This window comes from Pyxicephalus adspersus, chromosome 5 (genome assembly GCF_032062135.1).
Source record: "Pyxicephalus adspersus chromosome 5, UCB_Pads_2.0, whole genome shotgun sequence".
Lineage (NCBI taxonomy): Eukaryota > Metazoa > Chordata > Amphibia > Anura > Pyxicephalidae > Pyxicephalus > Pyxicephalus adspersus.
In genome coordinates, this window is record NC_092862.1 from 100,467,076 (window position 1) to 100,492,003 (window position 24,928).

Below are 24,928 nucleotides of genomic sequence, written 5' to 3' on the forward strand. Positions count from 1 at the left end.
ACTCTGCAGGGGACATGCCCAACTGGTCAAGACCCAGGTCAGACCACACCACAGCACTGTGTTGAGTTGCAGTGTAGTTCTTCATTGTGCTGTCAGCACAGAGTGTTTTAACTGCTGCAAGTAAAGTAAAAAAAAAAAAAAAAACATAAATGAAAAAAAAGAAAAGTAATTATTAATATTTATGCAGCCTAACTGTGATACAACATTAAAAGCTTCAAATTTAGGAAAGCATTAGGCAAAGCATTAAAAAATGGTGTGATTTGTGGAAGATTTCCAACCTTGGACTCTGGAACCTTAGAAACTGTAATGTGTGCAAGAGCAATATAAAAAATGCTTTCTAACCCCAAAACCTTAAGTCTTCTTTAAGCAGCTAACATAGGAATGTCATTAAAAGTAACAGACAAATCAGGAACTAAGCCCAGCCTTAATGTGTATAGGAAAAACTTTTTCATTAGGAGTTAAACTCAAAGTCACGTTTCCATTTCTATCTTTGTTCCTGCTGTGGAGATTACCATTATATTTCTCCCTAAAAAATGTATAAGTGGTACTAAACACAATAACAGCATCTAGTTCAAGTTTATCAGTCCTTCGATGTGGTGGGTGCATTGGTTTTCATGCCAAATACAGAAAATATTTCTTCTTTAAGGGAACAGCTTAGACACAATAATCATTTCTAAATGTTCCCTATAAACAGCTTTTTATTTTTATTATTTTTATTTATTTACAAGTAGAACCCCCAGAACTCCATGATTTAAATACTGCTCTATTTTAATAAACAAAAGTATAGTTTATGTTATTAGAAGGTACAGGGACAAAAATATAATAAGATAAAATCCCCAATATCTTCTATACTCAACCTTTCTTCCATTTCCAGCAAAATAAACTAGCATCATTTAGGAGATTGCTGCCAACACATGTGGTGTTGTAAAAATATTTTATTCCACTGACAAACATTTAAATACGTGTACCAAGTTAGTTCAATAAGGGAGGATTAAACATGCCACTAGATAATAACCAAATTCTTAAAGGAAAATGTCCATTCAATTCTCATTCTTTTCTACAAAAAAATAAGTAAAATAAAAAAAGGTGAATCAACTTATTTAATTCTGTTGGCAGAATACTCTTACAAGCATTTGGACAAATTATTTAGCTGGTCACTTATCAGTAAGAATGTCTAGGAAGATTAGCCAGTTCTTTGATGCAGACTTGTTCTGGTAAATCACGTTGTTCTGGTAAATCAATTAAACTTTTGGTATGGAATCGGCACACACATTGGAGATGTAACACCATTATGAAGAAAATTGAGGCTCAATGACCTGGAAGGTCAAAAGGAGGGAAAAAAGGTTAGGTATTCCCCAGTATTCACTATTAATGGCTTACCAGGATTGCAAACATGGCCACGTGTGCAATAGAACCTCAGGACCATCAGAAAGTGGTCGTTGAGTAGGCATTGCATTGAACTTACTACTGGTGGTGGTTTCTAATAAGGCATAGTTAGAAAATCTGATCTCAAGCACAGCAGAAACTCAGCACAGAATAGCATTCTGTATAGGAATACCATTTTATCAGAAAAATATTTTGCCATTATCCTACCCAATGTGATGGGTTAAGTGTTTGGCCATGGTTTAGATACCTTTGACATGGATAAACGACTGACATACTATGGTAATGTAGAACAGCCACTTTCTTCAGGGCTTTGAGTGACTGGTCAGATCCAAAAAGTTAATGGAATATACAGAGTTAAGAATTAAGTGCAGGGAGGAGGAATAAAAGCTCCATTTCCATGTACTGTATAGAATACAAAAATAAAGTTGGTTCAGTATGTTGATAAAGAACTGAGAAGTTGCCTTTTCCTCCACTTCTAAAATAACCATGTACACCTCCAACATTTCTGATGACATCTCTCAGAAAAGGGATTCCTCCTTACTTTGGAGATATTTCCTGTTACTTTTTGCATCCCGGGAACATAAAGTGAAGCAAATTATCCCAAAGAGACAGACAGCAAGAAAAAAAAAAAAAACTATTTTGTAAAAAATATATTTTGCAAAGAAAAGTTTGGCACCCAGAATAACTAAAAACACAACCTTTATCATATTTAGGCACAAATAAGTAAAGTCACAGTTCTTGCTGAAGTGGCAGACTGAAAATCGTGCACAGAAGCAGCAATATGTTCCATTAAATGAGACATAAATTATATCGGTGATAATATTGTACAAAAATAATCTTAATAAAATGATTTATTAAATAAAATTAAACAGCTGACTTAAGAGACTTTCTACATTACCTACTACTGAATTTACCTCTTGAAAGTTAAACGTTCTGGTCACTGCAGGTACTCAAGGGTCTCATGTAGCAATAATTAAAAGAAACCTGACTTGAGGTTTCTGTCATGACTTGTCACAGGTAACATACCTGTCAGATGTTTTTGGCCAGTATTTCTGGCCAATGACAGTCAATAACATTTGCAGAGATAGTAAGTTAATAATGACAGCTTCTAATATTGAAATAAATTCTTATAACTTAAAATATATAATGCTGCCATGACAAAATCAGTAGGTCATATTGAACAAAGCCAAGTAGGTCAGGTTTCAAAAAAATAGAAAACAATTAGACAGTAAGAAGCAACTCAATAACATCATGTTACAGCTTTTTTAATTAAGTACAGAAAGTGTATTTATAGATCTTTTTCATATACATCTTTTGTAGAATTTATTCATAGCTGCTGTCCTTTTAAAAAGCAGTATCTACTGTGAAACGCGTTGAGGTGTTCAATATATGGGGAAGGATCTACCAACTTCTCTCATTATAGTAGCAACACACAAGAATCATGTTTATTGTAGCAAACCTACATTGGTATAGAGTGCTATGCATGTTTTTATCTAAATATGTTTAACAATTAAAATTAATAATGTTTCGTTTTTTTTTTTTTTTTTTAATTATGATCCCAAAAACTCCCATTTTTTAGGCATGGTTTTGACATTTTTTGATGTAAAAATTGTTGTTGTAACCACTTATGTAGTGTAAAGAACATAGAATAGGAAAGTCAGCTTGTGTTCTAATATTTAGCTGAAAAGTAACAACAATTACGTCTAATGACAAATGACTTAATAGCCAGAATACAAAACTACCAGCTGCCCAAAACAAAAAACAAAAAAATAAAAAAAAAACAAAAAGCTTTTAGTAGCCCCCACAATGCAGCCTGGCCTTGAAAACACTAAAACATTGTTATTTAATGGAAATGTGTAGTGAAGCTTATCTGCTAGTCCAGGTTAATAACATATTTTAAAGTTTTGGTTACCTTGCAACAGTAAATTCAATCAACTCTTGGAAGTAGCCAGCTTTAGGCTAATCAAAACGCCTTCCTAAAACAGCTCATTGGCTGGGTTCTGGGCAGAAGGAACACCAAAAATCATTAGTGGGGGTGAACACATTGTCTAGGTATATTTAATGATATTAAAATGTCCTAATGTAGTTTTTCTTTTTTAATTAAACTGGGAAATGTAATTTACATACAAAAATGAATGACCAGTTCAGAGCTGACAAATATTTATCGACCTATGGTATAGATAGTTGGAATGTTTAATAGGCGACACAAAGACAGACAGCCACTGTGGTGGAGCCTTTTAGGCTAGGAGTCTTTTTTCAATTTAAAAGTTTATTTGTAAAGAAAAAAAATGTGTGTATGTAATAAACCCAACATAAAATATTTACAAAACTTACAAATTTATTGACGTCAAACAGGAATTACAGCTTTCATTAAATTTGCAGTTATTGGAATATATACCATGCTATGTATGTGTAAAAAATTACTTTTATTGAGGGATATTATTTGATAAACACAGGAAATGTTTTGCCAGATCACCTGAGAAAACCAATTTTTTGTCTCTTTTTTCCCATACTTTCCTCCTGGTTTAACACACTCTGCAGGGACACGTGCAGGGACTTTGCAACACGCTTTCCTGTCTGTAGAGAATGAAAAAGATTACTTTAAACATTCCATGCATACAAAGCAGAATGACAAACAAGACAAATCACAGCAAAGCAATTACATTTTCTCCAAGAATCACAGTTAATTCTGGGCACACTCCGACGGTCTTTTCTAGGTATCCCAGATCGTTCTATAGACCAAAATTTTCTGACTGCCAATATTGTATGTCTGCTTAAAAGTATAACTAAAGTTTTTTTTTTCTTTTGTAACAGTAGGCAATAGAGAAACTATATAGTATATATATACTATAAAGTGAGAGGAAATATTTTCTTTCACAGCTGTGTGTATTTAGAACAGATGTCCAAATAACCACAAGGAAATATAAAGGGTAAAAATTCCCCAGTAGGGAGAAAGACAGCAATAAAGACTCTGCAGTGTTCTACTCCTGTAGAACCATCCCAAATAGCCTAGTTTTGCTTTGACAGTTGTATCCAAATTGATCCCCTTTGGAGACAATGATGAAAAATGTAATACTCCACAGCAAACAATGTTAAGTTTATTGAAGATGAATTTGTATCAGTGTGGCCCCGTATGCGGACTAAGAACCACCACTTGTTTCTATGGAACCTGATAGTATGTGGCCCACTTCCTATTTACCTTACTTAAATTTAACATGGATTTGAAGTAAAGACTTGCAATAATATAGGGGGCATTTAGAAGTGTTTGGTGTGTCTAAGCTGTACCCTAAAATGTACTTTTTTTTATTGAATTCCCCCGTAAAAAAGACATTTTGTAAATGTAAAGTAGACAAAATGTAGACATTTTGTAAATGTCCCCCGTAAAAAAATGCATTTTATAGTATGTGAAATTTTCTAGGCACTCTGGTGCCTAGGTGATCCCAAATAGTTATCCAGGGCTTTAGGGACAGCAAAATGATTCTAATTCATAGAGAAATGGCCCAACTGCGAACCATATAAAACATTGTGTGCTGAGAAAATTGCTCCATGCAAGTATGCATTCTTGATGTGTACAAAGAGCAAAAAGTCTGCCCGGTGAATGGAGCCAATGAAGTTCAAAAGGATTTCATATACACATATGAATCTCAATATACTGTTTTGGAGCTCAAGTGTATACATTTGCCGCCTTAAAGTCTGACAGAAGCCCTATTTGGAAACAGTGCACAGATTGAAGAAAAACCTCAAACTGTTCTGCCATAAGGACTGGTGCAACAATATGCTGATACTGAAGGTTCGGGAAGGTGGGGTACACATTGACACAAGAAGACTGAATGTGATAAACTGGCGAGAGAGCCTGAAACAAAGAAAATTTGTATTCAAAGTATATCATCTTCTATACCTAAACATTTCACATGTAAGTCATCAAGGTGTCCACAAAGGTTTACAAACATCTCTCAACTTTAGAAAGTAGGGGCAGGTCTTTAGGATTATAAAAACTTTTCAGTGTTTGGAACAGCACACTTTGTGGGTGGACCGAAATCTTTGCTTCAAAGGGCTTGATGTGGAGGAAGTGGGGGAAAAAAAAGTACCGTATTTTCCAGTGTATAAGGCGACTGGGCGTATAAGACGACCCCCCACTCTAACCAATCATTTGGGGGTCGTGTTATATGCCCAGTATTGTACTGTTCCTTCTGCCTGTCAGATCTCACTATTGTGAGAGTAATGAATGGGCACGTTCCTTTAATGAATGGGTGTGTTCCAGTGAAGAGCCAATCCAGGCTCTCCACTGGAGAGCCAATCCAGGCTCTCCACTGGAGAGCCAATCCAGGCTCTCCACTGGAGAGCCAATCCAGGCTCTCCACTGGAGAGCCAATCCAGGCTCTCCACTGGAGAGCCAATCCAGGCTCACGTCCTGCTTTTCAGCTTACACGAGTCCTGCTGTGAAGCAACGCGAGCCTGCCCAGGAGGACTCGTGTAAGCTGAAAAGCAGGAAGACAGAAGGAGGCACAGGAGGACTCGCAGGGACGCCAGACCAGAGAAGGGACTCGCGAGGACACCGGGCGCTGCAGGTAAGTACTGGTACCCGGCGTACAAGACGACCCCTGACTTTGTCATAGATTTTTCGGGGTTAAAAAGTCGTCTTGTACGCCGGAAAATACGGTATGTTTCCTTGCAGACAAAAGGAAGACGACTTGGTTGTCTTTTGCTGAGAAGATAAGTGCTCTGGTGTATGGGAACGTCACGAGATGAACCAACAAGAAGTTGTTTATCAAAAGCCTTTACCATTCAGCACTTTAACCAGAGCCCTGTACATGTGTATCAACAACAGACCCATGGAGGACATAAATCCAAAGGCTTCTGATAGAACGTCCCTGTCAAAGGGTAAAGCTTTGGCCATTTGATCTACTCAGTCACAGGGTGAAGGGCAGAGCCTACCAGTTAAAACTCTAAAAAGTTCTAAAAAGTGACTGATTACTTGTCTGTCAAGTGGCTTAGGTGTTGTCCAACCTTCTCAAACAAATTTTCATTGACTAAGTAAGTGAAGATGTGTCAGTGGCTTTGGACCTGGAAAGCATGGCTAAGTTGTACCAAATTGTGATTTAGTGCTTAATGTACAACCCAGAGCCCAGAAGTCATTTACATTCTATTCCCCAAACATCCAGTGCATCCAGTGGGATGTGGACAGAGATGATACATGTCTAGCTACAAGCAGTTAGAGAGACTAAAAAAAAAAATGGGTAAGTTTTTCAAACAACCAGGCTGAAAAAATCTTTTGTTATGCAAAAGGGACTATTTAAATATGGTAATTATGCCATGGCAATACCATAAAATGTTAATTTTTCTTTTGTTTTGGGAAAATTAGTACTGTTGCCTTTGACCCCATAGTCTTTGCTAATTTAGAGTGAGATTAAACCATGTGACTTATATGCTGCTTACTGTTTTCCTTGATGAAGGCACTGATAAAAGTTAATATAAAAGAAAATCCCTGCTTTTTCACCAAGATGGTCACATCTACACAGAAATAATGTGAAACAAAGCCTGATGAGTCAGTAGTGGGGAGAAGATCAGTTGCAAGTGGACCAGAGGCGATACGGATGACTAGTCCACTACCTTCTGCTTCTCCTTGCCAGCTTCCCTAGTCCAGGTCCTCTTTAAAACACATTTTGATTCTATAAAGGAGGTACTAATACCATACAAACTACTGAAAGAGCTTGTAAACATTTTTATAAACTGGCACCATTTATCTATAAGAGTTATAGAGCTCATTTAAATAATATAAATATAGCTAAATGCAAAAGACATGGATATTTAGCAGTGTAACTTGCTTATTATACAGTGACCTGGTTCAAAATCAGTACTCTGTGAAGATAGATAAATGTTGTCACTGAATATTCATGGTATGTGAAAACTGTGAGAAATAATTTTGTTTTAATTTGCAGAAATGATTGCATTAATGAGATATTATGCAGTAGCTATGGTCCATTTTATTTTTGTGAGAAATAATACTCCTTAATGGTGTGAATATGAAGGGACTTAAAGGAGACTTGTAGTGAGGCAATGTATAATGCTGATTTATCCTAAAAATACATTTCACCTACTGTCCAATACCACAATGTCTCTGGTCACTGACTAGGAAAAAGAATGGAAACCAACAGATCAGACATTGCTGTGAAATAACCTCACTGTCTACCATAGAATTTAGCAAGTCAGTACCTCTCCATGTGGAAAGGGAATAACTCACATTAGAATTAGACATATATGTCAGTGATATTATGGCTATAAGAAATGAGAAGCAGCTGGAATTTTTATGCTACATTAACTACTACTTGATTTTATGTCAGTTGTATTGGCATGGTAAACATGGAATAAAAAAATATAAACTTTTGAATAAACAGGTCTTTACCCCAATCATCTCAAAGATGCTTTCAGGATCCAAGCTTCCTTTGCCCATTTTTCTCATGCAAGTCAGTGTGCCTTTCATATTTACAGCGACAAGGACACTGGCCAAAGAACAGGCCTCTTCCTGTAAGGTGGCATCTACGACATGACGGTGACCTATCTGTAGAAAATAAAGTTAGACCTATTACAAAAATGTGAAATCTACAGTTAGGTTCATAAATATTTGGACAGGGACAATTTTTTCTGATTTTGGTTCTGTACATTACTACAATTAATTTTAAGTGAAACAACTCAGATGCAGCTGAACTGCAGACTTTCAGCTTTAATTCAGTGGGTTGAACAATGATTGCATAAAAATGTGAGGAGCTAAAGCTTTTTTTATATATTTGTTATCCATAGAAACTTATTGGTACCTATAAAACTTGTGTGTAAGCATTACCCCCTGCACATCTATAACAATTAGACAAGGAAATTAATTTCCATGCTGAAAACAATTTTTTGGAACGTCATTCGAATTAAAATAAAAAAAAATAACAGATATAAACACGTTTTATACAAAATTAAATTATTATAAAGTCTATTTTACAAATAGACTTTTCATTACAAGGTATGTACAGCATATCTAAAGGATTTTCCAAAAAAGAAAGACTAATGCTATCTAAAAGCTTTCTTCCAAACTCCATTATTGCTTAAGCTAAGACACTGCACCTGTCAGCTAACTAAGGCAGATGAAAGTTTCCCCTTTCCTTAAATTATGGTCTATTATGGTCTTTATATTCCAACATCTGAGCATTTAGCTGCTGAGACTTGTTTAGATCTATATCTGATGACTGCCACTATGAAAAATTTACATATTCATATGCAATATTTTACTTTACCTAATCATTTGTCTGTTTAAATACTGAACAGACTATTTAGATTAACCCTTTCCTGTACTTTTGCATTTAAACTGACACAGGGGACAGAGACTACTTAAAGTAAATGGATCCAGTTATCAGCATGGCATTTATTTTTTGTCTAGTTATGTCTATGTGTTTGTATTGTCTTTAGCCATTGCAATCCATAATATCAGCACTATGCACTGTAGTCTCCGTCCTACGCTTTGGTTCACAGGAAGATTGCCTTACAGAGAAGATGTGCAAGTAGATTGTTATACCCCTCTGAATTGGTGTATATAAAACATGCATTTTAGACAAATTAAGTGTAAAAATCTGATCACATTACACTAACACTATATCCTAAATAAATTGTTGAGTACAGATGTCTTTGTTTTTGCTGCATCTACCAAAAGCCAACCACATGCTTTTTTACAACTCTCAGGAATTTCTTTATTTTACATTAATGCAAGATTACAAAAGCAGGGGGTGGAACATTTTAAAGTGAGGAAACCTTGTAGACCTTCAGCTGTACAACAAGGAGAGTCTGGGATAACAGCAGAAGGAACTTTTTGAAGTAGACAAAGTAATCAAGACTGACTCTCCTTATCAGGTTCCATCTAAAACAAAATAATATTTTTGGGTGCGTATATTAATTAATTTTAGTTGCCTTGAGTTCCTGTTTACAATAGTAACAACATTAAACTATAGTCCACTCCTCATTTTAAGTCTGAGAAATAATGGCAATGTAAATTTAAATAGCAAGAATACTTACTTTGTTTAATGTGACTATACATGGAACGCCTTCTACATTGAGCCGCATGCAATCATAGGGATCATCTGACAGTTCGATTTCTTTGGCTCCTTCATCATCTTCCAAAACATTGACTTTAGGAATCCTAGGTACACAAACAGTAAAAATGGTTAGCTATATGGACAAAGCTTTATATACCTCATTCATTTATTAACCAATTGACTATTCCACTTGACTCCTATTATAAGGAAAATTAGGTCCTCAGCAAACTGTTTACGTCTACTTGGAAGACCTAATACTGCACTGCTCCTCCACAGTACCACATACAAAAATGGGTCAACTATATATAAGAGCAAAGCAAAAACAAGCGAGTGTCCTGACATAAATCATAACAGAGAAATCAGGAGATGCCGTATTTTATGTACCCTCCTAATAGGGCTCTAGGTAACTCCTTTAAAATTAGTATATACTCTGTCTGTGTATGCAAGTCCCAGCACAGTCCAATTCAGAAGGAGAGGAAATGGCAGCATTGCAAGCCAAATCAGGTGTTACTACAATATACAGAATATCTGTCCTACTAGGGACGAGCACAGAGTTGACCTCATCAGTGCATCAGTGTGTTGGTGCTCATTTACTGTGATTTACATAATCACAGACTAACCTTGACCTGACAGTCCTTGACCAATGTGTAAAGCTCTAACTGTAGTAAAGAAAAGTGAAGTCAGATCCTTCTTGTCAAAGGTGTCTGCAACAGAAAACTGAATAAAATTACTATTTTCCAGAAAGAAAAAAAAAAATCTTACATCTTAACTGTGAGTCTTCAATTCTACTTTAAAGGACAAGGAGAGTCATAAATATATAATTAACTAAACCAAATTACTGACTTTTTAAACTATCACCACAGTCAGAAGTGATAGGTTACACTACTTTTTATTTTATTACACTTTTATATCACTAGCTGATGAGTAGTTAAACCATTCTACAGTTAATTGCTTCTGTTTTTTTGCAAACTTTGCAATTGCTAAATCTTTCAAACAGTATTTATTTTTAATACCCAATAAGTGTATTACTGAAACCTTAACAGGGGTCTCACTAAGTCTATGGCTCTGCATTCACCAAGGTTATGTAAGCTCTTAGGAAAGATAAACATATGTTCCTTTTAAAAAAGATGTTTTGTGCACATTGTTCATGGACAAAGTATTTAATGAAGAGGATCTGATATTTTACACATACGACTTTTATAAAACATATTTTCTAGCTGGCTTAAACTTTGGCTCTTTGCATGGTCCTTCCAGTTCTGTGACGTTTTGCCTGCTGAGAACATGAGATTTCACAATTCCACCCACTGCCTACTAGATAAAAACCCTTCCCGACCATCTCTACAACAAAGGGATTCTGAAGCAGAACATGTGGATTTCATTGCTTTCAAGTGTTCGGCAGGGCACAGCAGAACATCACAAGAATTCTTCACATTGTCCGCTTGTCATAACACAACTGATATTCTCTGACTCTACAAATAGAAAATCAAAAGCTAGCAAGCAGAATATTCATGAAGTAGGAGAGATAACAATACTGATTGTCTACTATACAATTAGTGCAGCACACCATGTATCTGTAAGTTTATGTGGATATATAGAGAAAACCTTGTACAGCTTGGCTATTGTCACAGGATATTGCCTTAGTTAGTAGGAGTAAAACATGCAGGGGCTTGTGTATAAAGGACAATCCTAACCATTATTTTTTCCATTATATTTTTACCATTATATAAGTTCACAGCTTTGCAGGTGAACAGCATCATCATTAAATAAGCTCATTAAAAGCTGCTAGCATTTTAAAACTTTAATTCAAGTCTAAATACTTACTTTTTCATTACATGCACTTGATTTCAATGCAGGCAATTTAATTTCTGCAATCCACCCATGCTTGCGGTTGGCCATATAGAAACCCACAAGAAACTGACGCAAGCTCCAGAAATACTGCGGCCATGAGAACAGATGTGCAGAGACCGCCACTGCAATTATTTACCCAGTTACTCTAATTCAAAGATCTGATAATATGGAAAGTAATTTTGAGGTCTGAATTATAAAAGGCTCGGGGGCATTTTATACTTTAAATATGGTATGCAGTAACGTAGATGCTTAATAGTACTGGATGAGAGGCGTCTCTGAGACAATGCTCACTATCCAAATAAGGCCATTATTTTTTGGGGTGGATCCGACAGGTTGGGTGTAAACTAAAGTTTCAGGTGAGTTTGTGGTACATGTTAGGCCAAATTCCTATGCTCACCCATGATCCTGAGGTAAATGTAATGACAAAAAGGTGGAAAGTACATATAACATAGAACAGATTTTTCCATCAAGCTATAGGATTTACTCAAATATTAAAAAGCACAAAGGAAAAAGAGTCTTGAGCTTTCGTGGTAGGGAATGCTTAAAGATGTTGAAATGAAGGAGGCCACTAAAAGGGCTTCTCCTAGTTTGTATTAGCAAGAGGCTGGGCAATGCAGTACAGATTTACATTTCCCTACCCACAGATTCCAAAGAATGGCACTGAAGAGAGTCTGCTGTCTAGAAAGTTTCTACTCCTTTTGCCCTTACATGAAAATTTAACAATGCTGACAACTGGTTTTTGTATGCAGTTTAGACATTCTTACTGCATAAATAGGATTTAAAGTGGACACACAACTTTCAGCTGTAAGTAGACACAAAAACATACATATAGATTACAGTAACTGAGTACCTTTTTCAGTAACATAGGGCTAAAGTATCAAACATAGCAGATATAACTAAAATCAGAGACTATTTTTAAAGTAGATGTAAATGCAACCATTTAAATGTTATATATTTCTTAACATGTTAAATCATTTGCAATCTAACAAGGCGCGGGGAATGCTTGCGCAGATCTTATTTTAAGTTGTCCCATACTATCCACTTTCTGGTCCAAAGTCTCAGATACCATATATATGTTTATAGACCTATACATAAGCAACAGGCCTTCATGCCACAGAGATGTCCAGGAAGAAATAACAGATTTTATTCTTATGGCACCTTGTATATTGGATGCCTGGATGCAAACTTTTTCTCAGTCATTCAATGACATAGATCTGAAAAATGCAGACACGCCTGGTTCTACTGCATACAATATCTGCAATCTGCTAATTACTTGATGACTTACGAAAAAGGCTGGCTCTAGACCAATCTAGGATGGAACTTTCTGGAGAAATAGTAACCTTAACACCTTTTGTCTCATCCCTTTTCCTACCTTACTGTTCTCCCAATATTTATACTACCTCTGCCCCTGTTATCACAAAATGCATTTGGAGAACTAACCAGGAGCCAACACCAGGTACAGGCTGTATGAAGGCATTACCAATTCATCACTAATCTGTGCCACTATACCTATTTATTGGAGGTAACAGTGTAACTGTTAGGTGTCCTGGATCCAAAGGAAGGGAATGAACAAAAACAAGGGGATACTGGTGTATAAGTTTTGGGTCATAAATCTAAGGGTAATGTTTACAAATTGTGTCTATCTTACCTTGTATTAAAAAGGGCTGCCTTTATACAGATGGTTATGGTATCAAATAGGTTCCCACCACACTCCAAAAGCTAAATCACAAAAACAAACATATTAGCATTACCACAATACAATAAATTAGTGCAAAATATACATTTTACCTTTATAACTGAACAAATGTAAAAACTTGTGTGTATCTGCCTGGCTGTAGCAATGGACCAATCCACACAGCCCTTACATCATCTACCTTTTAGTTTTCTGCCCCTGAAATGGAGTGATTGTGTTAAAAAAAAGGATTTAGGTCCTCACATTTTTATGCAATCTTTTTTGTTCAACCCACTGAATTAAAGCTGAAAGTCTGCAGTTCAACTGCATCTGAGTTGTTTCATTTAAAATAAATTGTGGTAATGTACAGAACCAAAATTAGAAAAAAGTTGTCCCTGTCCAAATATTTATGGACCTAACTGTATGCACTTATTGACATAAAGTGAGCCTTCGTTTTGCCTTTAACTTACCAGAACATCAATATAAAGGACCCAACAGTGCTCTCTTGGCAAAATGCAGAGGGATTCAAGGTCAACACTGCTTTGGTTATCAAATATCTTGTACAACATATTTGAAATCTCTGTGCCAAGCTCTTCTCCACCACGACCTTCAAACTCTGGAGTTGCGTTTGCGGAGCTAGAAAAAAAAACAACCTATTAGGTATATCTCTACAATGGGAACTGCTCTACAGTCAGCTCTCCAATGGACAATTATCACTCTAGAACTATATAACTGTTTGACTTATGGGTCACCAGCCGATTCATCTCATCAACTGTTAGCACTGTGCACAGATACAAAACAAACCCTTATGTGATTTTATATATTAGAGGCTTGTCATGTGATTTTCCACCTTTCGTGGTGCAAGCTGCAACCCCTCAGAAAGTGTATGGGGCAATGGGTATGGGGCAGTATTTGGCAATGTAATACTTGTCGCATTACATTGCCAAATACTCGAGTAACATTGGTCTTCTACTAGTCTCCAAGCCAGACACTTCTTCTTAACAAGAGTTACTATAATTCAATATTATGGTCTTTGAAAATATTGAAGAATCTAACCAGCTGCAACAATATTGTTTGAGATACTGCATGGATTTCCTACCTGAAGTGGCATAAAAAAACAGTAAATACACATGTGTTTTGTATCTCATTTGTTTTGATGTGAAATTAATAACTTGGAAGGTATACTGTTTAAAATAAAAATAAACTTAGCTGTGGCATGCAATTACCCATTGATTTTCAAAGTTTTACACAGACATGACCCAAAAGTGTGGGCTTAATTAAGATTGAGGATCACAGCCTAGATGGGAAGTACGCAGATAGTTTACCCTTAAGGAATTAATAAAGTAATCTGACACATAAGCTCTAAAGGAAAATGCTAAATCTCAATTGAAAACACTTGGTGAACCCCTGCTGTGACCTACTTACATTTTCTCAAATAATTTTACTTTCTCTTTAGATGTCAAGAATCTCGCTATATGTAGTTCGTTGTCATTGTGAGAATAAATCTGATCTTGGAATAGTCCATTCACTACAGATCCCAAGTTTAGTGCTATTTTACATTTTTCTGTGCTGAAGTAAAGACCTTTCTTTAATCATAAAATATTACACTCATTCGATGAACAAACGCCCTAGAAGGGTTAACATTTTTGAACATTAGAGGGCACTACTGCACAGTTTTTATAAAGACAGATTTATTCCTTCATTTTTACCTAAACCTAGCAAAACAATAGTGTTTTTCAAAATGAGGAAGATAATAAACTGGTCAAAGAAGTATAAACCACAGGAAGAAGTTTTTCAATCAAGTTTGCTAGTTGAACAATTACAGGATATGACTCTGCACAATCCTAAACCATTGAATTCTTCTACAATACTGGAATAAGATTTTTTTTATGTTTGTGCCAGGGGTCAAAATGGTCATAAACATCACCAACACAATTCATCTTCAAGAAAGAGATTTGTTTGAACCCTTTGTTTAGACAAAGAGGTATTCCAAATAGTACCGCAGTGGATCACCTCTTTGGAACTAGTACTGAACTTCTTAAATCCATGAATATCATTGCAAAAATGTCCAAGGACCTCATTTTTTTCCAGGCTCTGAAGGTGGTGCAGTTGCAGTTTTAATGAAACTCTATGTAATGTCTCATGTCTATTTTTCAGTGAACTGCTTTAATAGATTTCAAGCATTTTTCAACGTCAGTTAGCTAGCGGTTACAAAAAGGTTGAAAATACTCTGAAGGACAGCAGATGTCCCACAGTCCTTTGGACAGAAAACTTAAACCTTAAAACCCAAACTGCTTGCTGAAGCATTTCAGCCTATTTAATGTACAGTGCTGCATAATATGTTGGAGCTAAGTAAATCTTGTTTATTATTATTATTATTTATAAGGTAATTTTCTAGAAGTGCCTAAAGCCTCATAGCTATTCAGTGTGACATTTAAATCCTGCATCTCTCAACATGGTCACCTTCATCCAGGGACGCAAACAAAGGGTAAAGATCTGCGGCTGTGATGCTATAGCTTCTAGAGTTTAGTTTCTCTCACTCCAAATGTCAAGCTAATAAAATGAAGTAATAAAACTTCCAAAACAGGTAATACTCATGGGTTTTCCACTAAGCTCAGCTTTAAGAGGTAATAGCAGATCACTGTTCTCCCCAACCACTTTGGGCCTGGTGCACCACCTTACACTTTTTAGTAACCACCTGGCTGTTTTAGGGTGGTTACTAAAAAGTTGGGTAAAAATACACAGGCTGTCACCCCTCTACAGCTTCCTCTCACCTGGCTTAAAATATTTCTGGGAGGAACACTGCAGATGTGATTAGACTAAATTAGATGGAATAGAGGCGACTTCACTAAATGCATTATTAATCACAAAATAGGAAATATATTTTAGTTACCGTAGTTCTGTAACCCCAGCTAACAGCAATCATAATCTGAGAAGCCCTTCCGATATAGTAAGAAAAATCTCCAAACTTTTATGTTTAATTTGGTGCCAACAAATCCTAAAGCTGAGGGCCCTTGTTGCAGGTAAACTGCAAAAATGACTTAGTTTAAGGACCATTATTTTGGTCCTGTCTGCTCAAAAAGTCTGCTCTATCATAATTTTTAATGTGTACACTTAAGAAAGAGATAATGCACCATCTAGAAAAATATCCAAACTGATTGACTTAAAAACAGCAGTGATTCCCTGATTTCACATTTGCTCAATCGTGTCTAAAGGGCATAAGTCTTACATTTGCAGGTTCTTGCCCTTCCTAGCCCAGAAATTGTTTCCCTTTGGATTTGGAAAAATTCCCCCTCTAATGGTATAAATAACGACCGGGTTTCAATTTGCCATTAGGCTTTAAACACAGTATAACTATTGGAAAATATGCAATGGAATTGGCATGACTTTCAGAAGGTGTTTTATATCATTAATTTATTCAGCTAGTTTTTGTTTTGCAGTTTCCCGCACCATGCTGCATTTGAACACTTCTGAACATAGAGAAGCTTGGCACGTGGAGAGTCGCCCTCACTGTGACACCAAAGCTTTCCCCCAATGCCTTTGGGGAACTTTTTTGGAGACTACCTGCTCCTAAACAGCACTAGTCCATCTGTACATCTAGATATGCACAGAATGAATATGTTTGTCCATTTCCAGAGGATCATATTTCTCCCACTGTTTTTTGGGAATCAATGACATGCCTTCAATATCTTGCACATTTGTAAAAAATTTTTCTTGTGTAACAACACTAGAGATTCATACGTATGAAATCAAATTCTAAGGGAAGGCTATACCTATCAAACAGCTGGCTACAGGCCAACAAATAAAACACAATAAATTATCAGGAAAGAAAAACAAAACACATATGATTGCAACAGAACTAGATACAAAGTATGTGCAGGTATGTTGCACAGCCTGCTTTCAGCTTGTTAGGTTAGATTAATAACTTTAGGTTGATGAACAGTTTACTTAACCTCCTGGGCGTTACACTGATGTCTAGATTTCTGTACCAAAAGCAGTACACTGTTTTTCATGACATTTTTTTTTTTTAATTTTAGACCTGTAACTTTCAGAAATATGTCCGAACAGGGTTCTAGTAGATATCATGAATATAAAAAATGTTTGAAACACACAATCATGTAAAAAAAAATTATATATTATAAGGATTTCTTTGTATTGGACTCAATACAGCTTTTTTGTATTGAGTTCAATGCAAAGGATTTTGAATTTCCCACCCCGCCTCCCGCCCGCACCGACGCATGCAGCGACGTCACCGGCAAACCCCGGTGATCGTCACTGCACTCGCCAGACGAAGAAAGAAGATGTGTCCGGAGGGCCTGGGGGTTGAAGGTGAGTATTTTTTTTTAGTGATTGACGCTGGAACAGAACGGATCATCGCAGCAGGGACCAGGAAAGTGATGGGATTTAAATAGTGAGAAAAGTTCGGGTTTATCGATTTTTGCAAAATCGATAAACCCGAACCAAGGTCGGGTTTAACGGTCGGGTGGTTAAAACGTGTCATGGTATAAACATGCAGCTTGGCAATTTCGATGTCCTTCTGAAAATGGTATCTGATTGTCATACTGATACTGATGTATATGTATCTTGAATGACAAATCTAGAACCAGTATGCAGATAAAAATGTTCAGATATGACTAGCTATACTTAATGTATAATTGCCTGGATGAGTGACTCAATACTAAGAAGGTGATCAGCAAAGCTATTTTTTTCTTTCATGTTAGGTTTCAAGCACAATTCAATAAAACAAACTAACTGACCTACATTGTCTATCTGCTTATAAATTTTATGACTTTTTAGTAATATTAAAAAAACCTACTTCTGATGACATAAAAATGCTGCTGGACTGAAATCCATACTTTATCCAAGTGTTGCTGCACATATTACCACCACAGGGCAAACTCTAACTACAAAAAGGTCATTAGGATTTCCTTAAAGCTAATGATATCTGTTGTGATGGCTAAAAATAAAGTATTTTTTGATCCATGCAATAAATTTTACTAGTAGGAGTTTTCTTTTAACTAAACCAATGCTGATAGAGGTTATGATAGGTTGAACATTTATTTCAACCTACTTACATAATATCTGTGCTTACTGGTAATCAGCTGACAGAACAAAAAACTTCAAAGTGCCTTGTGGGCATGAATTCTTTCTCTTTTTCACTACCAATCCCTGGCCATTATAGCTGAAAAATCGTGACTGCTAAAATGACAATTGGGACTTGCACTAGATCACATCAACAGCTTTACCTGTTTTTGTGTCAAATTACATTCTTAAGAAGATACTAAAAGTGTAATGGAAATATATGTAAAAGCATTATTAAACAACTTCAGCACGTTTCTTTAAATTAAACACTAGGCCAAACATGCTCATAACAATCTCAGCATGCAATGGGTACTGTAATTATGTGCACATTCAGACCTGTCAAAAGGTCTGAATGGAGAGCAGGAAAGAAGGCCAGTTTAGCGAATGTTAGGCACTGCAGTCTATTGCTACTCTTTCCTAAAATGGAGACAGCACAGAATAACTAGTGAGAGCTTGCAGTTCTATCCAAAAATTAATCTAGCTTTAGAAAATTATAAAAAGCTAGTGTTTAATTTAAATGGACAGTGAGAAGAAAATGCAGTTACTGCTTGCTTACAGCAGGTAACTGTGGCTGTCAGGTAAACGACTAAAACAACACTTAAGCCAGCAATGTTATAGAGTCCACATTAAGATTGGTTTGTGTTGTTGGTGACCCAGATGGAAAAACTTTCTCACACTTTTCAACTCCCAGGTGCAAGGGGTGAAAAAAGTTCTCAGAGGAAGCATTCGAACCTTGAATTTAAAGGTTGTATTTGTTGAGTATTGAGTAGATTCTAATTTCAGTATGGTGCCTGGGACACAAAGTTAAAGGAAATCAGGCCAAAATGAATAAGAAATAAAACATAAAAGAGGTTTTAATCTTTTCACACTTTAGCTTTTAGCTAAAGGAAGGGAGTTAGACATTAAAAAGAAATTTGGTAGACTTTCAACCCTGAATAAGCCAGAAAACTATTATTTTCTGATAACTGAAGAGTTATTCAGCAGGTGAACAAAATAGTACTTTAATATATTAGTAAACAAGACCATGACAATGGCTTAAATGGTGTGACATAAAAAGAACGTAGAAATCTACTAACCAATCCACAAAAAACTCCACGTATCCTTCACCAGGTCGATCTAACTTAGGTGTCCCCATTTCTGCTTTGACTCCAACCAGTACATCTGTGTGACCCTAAAACAAGAAAAAAATGTCAATTTCCACTTAACCAGAGTAAGGCTTTCAAGATGAAGCCAATCAAGCAGTAAAGTTTCTATAATAAAATTAAAAACACCACACATGGACCAGTTAAAGTGTTGTCTGTGGAGAAAAAAAAAGCTAGATTTATTTCACCTTTATAATACAGACTCATTTCCCATGGAGCACAAAATGTAACAGGTGAGATTGCAGAACTTCAGGAGGCTTCTGAGCTGACAAACGGCTGCCCCTGATATTTTCTTACCCTGCGCTTTTTAGGTTTCTTACTCTGGACCACAGAACATTTCCCCCTCTACATATATTCATAACATAAGAAAGTCTCCTGGAGTTTAGAATTGTGAATAGGGCAGGTAAGATAACATGGGATTCCAGCATTTCAGTGGAAGTGAATTATTGGCTCACTGAAGGAAGTTAGGAGCTACTGGATTTCTTTCAGAATCAACACAATAATTTTTTATACACCTGCAGTGTTGTGCATGATATGATTTTTTTTCTTTCAATTCACAAAAACTAACTATAAAAAGATATCCAAGGTGAAAACTGCACAGTTTATAAGAGTACCTGGTTGCTGCATGACAGGACATTTAAACAAACAGTTCCCTGTTTTTTCTCCCCCCCTCCACCCAACCTAAAGTAACTAATCCTCCACCCTCCACACATTTATATTTACTGTGATCCTGCCAGCCGAGGCTTCTTCTCTAGTTGCTTTTATGAAGCACCGTAAAGCCTTTTATGGAATGGATAACCAGTTTATGTAAACAATGAGAAGGAGTTATGGGTGCCAGAATTATAATACGTATGAATGTGTGGAGGGGGAAGGGTGGGTTATTTTAGGTGAGGGGAAGGAAACAGGAGAATTGTTTGAAAGTACAGTTACTCTTAACAGTGAAAAAAACTACACTTTGGCTGGTGAAGAAGAAATAGATATGTGGTCTTATGTTTAAAAAGGTTATAAAAAAAAAAACCTTATGAAAATCTTTATTTCATTAATTATAAATGTAGATCTGTCACATAATATACAGGGAGGCTTCTACTCCAATACCTGGTATAGACATAGCACTGCAAGCAAGTTATGCATATGCATGAATTCCCAGTGCTCCATAGGAGAGCGCAGTGGGGTGCCGCTCACTCGTTCTCCCCCCTCTATTGAGCAGAACAGTGCTGTATGCAAAGCCCTTCATTCATCTTTCAGTATTTTGTAGCTGAAAACAATGTGAAAGATCCTTTCCAACAACAAAAATCTAACCTGTATATGCAGCCTAAAGCTGCGTACACACGTGCAATTTTTGTCGTTGGAAAGGATCTTTCACAATCCTTTCCAACGACAAAGGACTGCACGATGCATGAACGGTGCTGTACATACAGCACCATTCATGCTCTATGGAGAGGGGAGGGGAAGAGCGACGGAGCGGCACCCTGCTGCGCGCTCTCCCCCTTCCCTTTCATTAGGATCGGTCGTCGTTCATCGTCCGTGGATCCGCCAGGACAGTTGTTCGGACGATGGACGCCGCCGACTGTACACATGTCAGATTTTTGCCCGATATCTGGCCGATGATCGGGCGATAAAAATCTGACGTGTGTACGCAGCTTTAGAAACAGAAAAGGGGAGAAATTAGCAACAATGTTTGCTTAAATCCTTGCAATGTTTTTTTTTTCTACAAAACTCAGTTACATTTTAACTAATATATTGCAACAGTTACAAGTTGTAATACAGCTGTCACCACTCTACTATGGCATAGTCTACATTAACGTTTTCCCCAGAATTTAACCTGAGGCTTTAAAAGCCCATGTTTGAAATTCCCTTACATTCCAATGGGCTAATCTATAGCAACACGTTTCCTTGGGACACGTTTATGAGCGTGATCTATAATACTGCTTGCAACGTTTAAAAAATGAAAACACAGGGTTAACGCTGGAAAACGCCCCAAAAATGTGGGTAAACACGGGTGATTTTAATGGGGCATTTTCCTGTGTTTATAAGCACTTAAAACGTAAACGTGTTAAAAACGCTAATAAAAATGCATAAAACGCATATAAACGCAGTAGGAACATTTACATGTGTTTTTAAAAATGTAGATGTTGACCCTGCCTAAAAGAAACATGTATTGCGAATGTATGAGCTCTGCTGTTACTGACTTCCATATGAAAATGCTAGCAGCATGACAGAAAGTGATCTTCATACATGCACCAGGTCAGGGATGTAAAAGAACTAAAGCCTAGAAATCAGCATGACTACAGTGCAACTAGCATGGTCTTAAGAGGAGGTCAGCATTGGCGACCTATAAACCATCCAAGTATTTATGAATAACTTCATAGTCTGTGAGTGGTGGAGGAATATCAGTACAATTAATCAAAAACGTATTTGTTCAGTCACTGTACAAAACCACATTCATGAATTGAGTAAAAACTCAGTTTTTATCTGATATTACAGCAGCATATGGCATCAAAAAATATAATTTAGGATGCCTACAGAAAAGCAGACTATCCTCTCCATGACTTTATTAGCTCAATGACTTGTAGCTTCTATTGGTACTGTATGTAGGTAAGTGATCAGCTGTAGAGCCTGACTCCTTTGGGATAGTGGCCAGTCTGGCCAGAACTATTAAGTCATTGTGCATGTCCCCAATCTTAATGAAAGCTGTGAGAACTGAAGCTGGTAAACAGTTTGCCAACTTCAAACATGCTATGGAAGGGATAAGTTGTCTCCTGTGGATTACAGGTGTTACACTGTTTGTGTTTTTAAAATGGGCATGTAAAGAAAAACATTTGTGCTGCCATTGCTGACTCTAGACGCCATTTCTAGAAGGAGCGGACTCTTACAATCTTCACACGAGCAGATCCAGTGGTATTGGACACAACATCGGTTTCCACTTCAATCACTCTGTAGTCTTCACATCCTCTGCCATCTGTCCGTAAATCATCCTGTGAGCAGAAACCAAAATTGTTTGATAAGTGTGTGCACTGTATTGTAATGATGGGCCTAACATAACTTCTATGATACGACAATAGTAGTGTGCAGATGGGGGTACTAAAAAATAAAAAAAAATGATTCAGGTCTGTAAATCCTTAAAATAAACCTTTCTATTCAATCATAGTGGTACTGTCATAATCAGCTCTATTAGTAATCCTCCTTCATCAAAAACATGCAATCTACTTAAAGCGTTTTAAAGTGCAACACCCTTTTAAAAAAAAAGGGTGCAGCACTGCCCTCTTAATTCTCAATCGCCTAGGCAATTGAGAATGAATGGAAGCGCAGAGCCTCCCAGGATACCTACCTCCTGCATCCCAGGAGTCTCTTGGCTGCTCCTTCTGCGCATGCCCGAACATCTCGGGCATGTGCAGAAGCAGCCCTCTGCCCAAAAAGGAAGATCGGCAAGATTTTTCCCATTGCCACCCGATCTTGCGCATGAGTTGGCTGACGTAGGAAGAACAACCTGGAAAAACAGGGAGAAGATGGCGGCGCCTAGCCTAGCGATGTCAGGATGATGTGGGACCCAATGGAGGAACCCTCCAAACAGATCGACTGCGGGATTAAAGGTAAGTGTATTTGGGTTTTTGGGTTTACTTCCTCTATAAGCTTTACACACTAGATCAGCAATTCACAGCCAGGTTTCCCTGGAACCCTACAGTTCTCCCAGAGGTTATTAGGGTTCCTTGAGCGTTGAGTTAATGACTTCCCATGTGACGATGACCCCAGGGTTTTATGTTATATTTTATGTTATTTGACAGAGAGTCAGAAGAATGGCTCCAAAGTTTTTTTTTTTAGCTGTAAATGTGGCAATCTTTACCTAAAAATTATTTCAAGGTTTCCTAAAAAAAAAAAAAAAAAAAAGGTTGAGAAAGGCTGTATTGGAAAATTGTCACCCTAGACAAACACTTGTGATCGTGATTGCTGGAAAATCTAGCATGTGTACAGCCATCCCTAGATGTATTTTATTAATCTGTCCTGGCCGATCAATAAATGACCAGTGTGCTTTCAATGGGGGGAGCACAACAGGGTGCAACTTGCGCCTTCTCCCTGCTATAGAACAATACAGAAATGTGTGTACAGACCTGAATACAAGGCTTAAATAGTCTAAACAGTGCAATTATGTAAATTTTGACATCAGAAGCCCCATCCCATCTCTAATCCCTCCCTTAGAAGCTATTGAAATTGATCAGGGACATGAGGGACAGGGGATGACAGTTGGAAGTGACAGGAGATGAAAAGGGAATGCTTGAGATCCAGAATGGTAGCACCAGTGGGATAATAACGCATGAAAATGATTAGAGCAGACATTTTGTTGGCCGAATGAATGAATGTTTGAGATGAACAGGTAAAATTTAACAGTGGATTCTGTAAACACAGGAAACATATAAATACTAGTGCAGTGTTCTCCCCAGCCCTTTAGCTGGGCGCACCCCGGCACTTTTCAGTAACCACTCGGCTGTTTTGGGTGGTTACTGAAGAGTTTGGGTCACAATACAGGGGCTTTAAAAAATTCCTGGGTTCAACACTGTAGTGTGAGGTTTGTGCATATACATGAAGCAGTGTATCTAGCAATCTATTAATGTTTCTTTGTAGAACGTGACTGTATGGTCACATGTCACCCAAGCAATACGCTTGTTACATCCTCTTCATAATGAGCAGAGTAATAAAGGAAAGAATGTGTAATAATTTTAGAGAGATTATAGAGTATAATGTCCACACTGATAAATATTCCATTACTGCTCAGCAAACCTGCCTCATCTGTGTCAAATATCTTATTGAGGCTGTTGGGGATATGAATTGTAAAAGTACATTGATGAACACAATAAGAGATTTACTGGTATAAGTCACTCACTCTGATCAAATTCTCAGATTTAAGGAATCAGAATAATACATTCAGACTCCGACAGTCACATAGAAGTAAAGGATTGGCGGCTGTTTGTTGTGTTTAAAATTGCAGTAAAAGGTACTATAGTTGAAAAGAAGTTTGTGATGATTGAGATATATAAACTTCCACTATTAAGATGTAAGCCGTCATCCTGATCCTTACTTTACACCTCAATGGGACACATTTTGTGACATGGGTGCAAATCTGATGGGGACCCATGCACCGGTAGTTTCAGGTTTATTTGTTTGATGATATATTCAGGCTGCCAATGCAGATCTCTGGAAATGCTAAGTTTCTGGTTGTTATAATCCAGTGGTGTCTGTACTTTCCATGTCATTAGGAGCTCTGACTTATTATTATTTGTTTACCACAGGCCGGGCACTAAAAGCTCGAATGCCTTATTTATTGTACAGCGCTGTGGTATATGTTGGTGCTATATACATACTGTTTAATATTATTATTCATAATAATAATAATGTCAAAGGCAGTCAGGCAATGGAGTTCTGGGCCATTCAGCAATGACAGCCCCCATGTTTCTCTTAGTTTAGGAGTCATTTATTGTTATGGAGCCAGAAACTGACATTTTCCAAATGCTTACTACACTGTATTACAATAGCTGTGAATTCAGTACAGCCCCCTTCCCCTCGCCATGCCGCACCTGCACTCCATGCAGAATGTACACCTTCTCCGCTTCACTCAGTACCACCGAAGCCATGCCGCAGCTCCAACACCTTCCACCAATGCTGAGGCGCTACGTCATCCAATGGCGACCACATGCGACTGCCGTGCCTCACGTTTACCCATTCAGTCGCCTAGCCAG

The 24,928-nt window shown here is 37.2% G+C and overlaps 1 protein-coding gene across 1 annotated transcript; it reads right to left on the bottom strand.

The window, feature by feature from the left end:
* Positions 1-3,705: 3,705 nt before the first annotated feature.
* Positions 3,706-24,924, bottom strand: EXOSC7 (exosome component 7). The gene is made up of 8 exons (XM_072412272.1): positions 24,767-24,924; positions 22,073-22,174; positions 19,134-19,228; positions 13,446-13,611; positions 12,952-13,022; positions 9,436-9,559; positions 7,790-7,945; positions 3,706-3,963 (listed from the first exon to the last, which is right to left on the bottom strand). Exons 1-8 carry the CDS (start codon positions 24,821-24,823, stop codon positions 3,859-3,861), a joined length of 876 nt encoding a protein of 291 aa, XP_072268373.1. The 5' UTR covers positions 24,824-24,924; the 3' UTR covers positions 3,706-3,858.
* Positions 24,925-24,928: the final 4 nt, after the last annotated feature.

Excerpts from the sequence above, each read along its gene's own strand:
- EXOSC7 (XM_072412272.1), bottom strand. The coding sequence starts at position 24,823 with ATGGCTTCGGTGGTACTGAGTGAAGCGGAGAAGGTGTACATTCTGCAT. Across the intron at positions 13,023-13,445 it reads TCCTTTATATTGATGTTCTG|CTTTTGGAGTGTGGTGGGAA; the intron begins GTAAGTTAAAGG and ends TTTGTGATTTAG. Across the intron at positions 9,560-12,951 it reads GCAGCCCTTTTTAATACAAG|GATTCCTAAAGTCAATGTTT; the intron begins GTAAGATAGACA and ends TTGTGTACCTAG.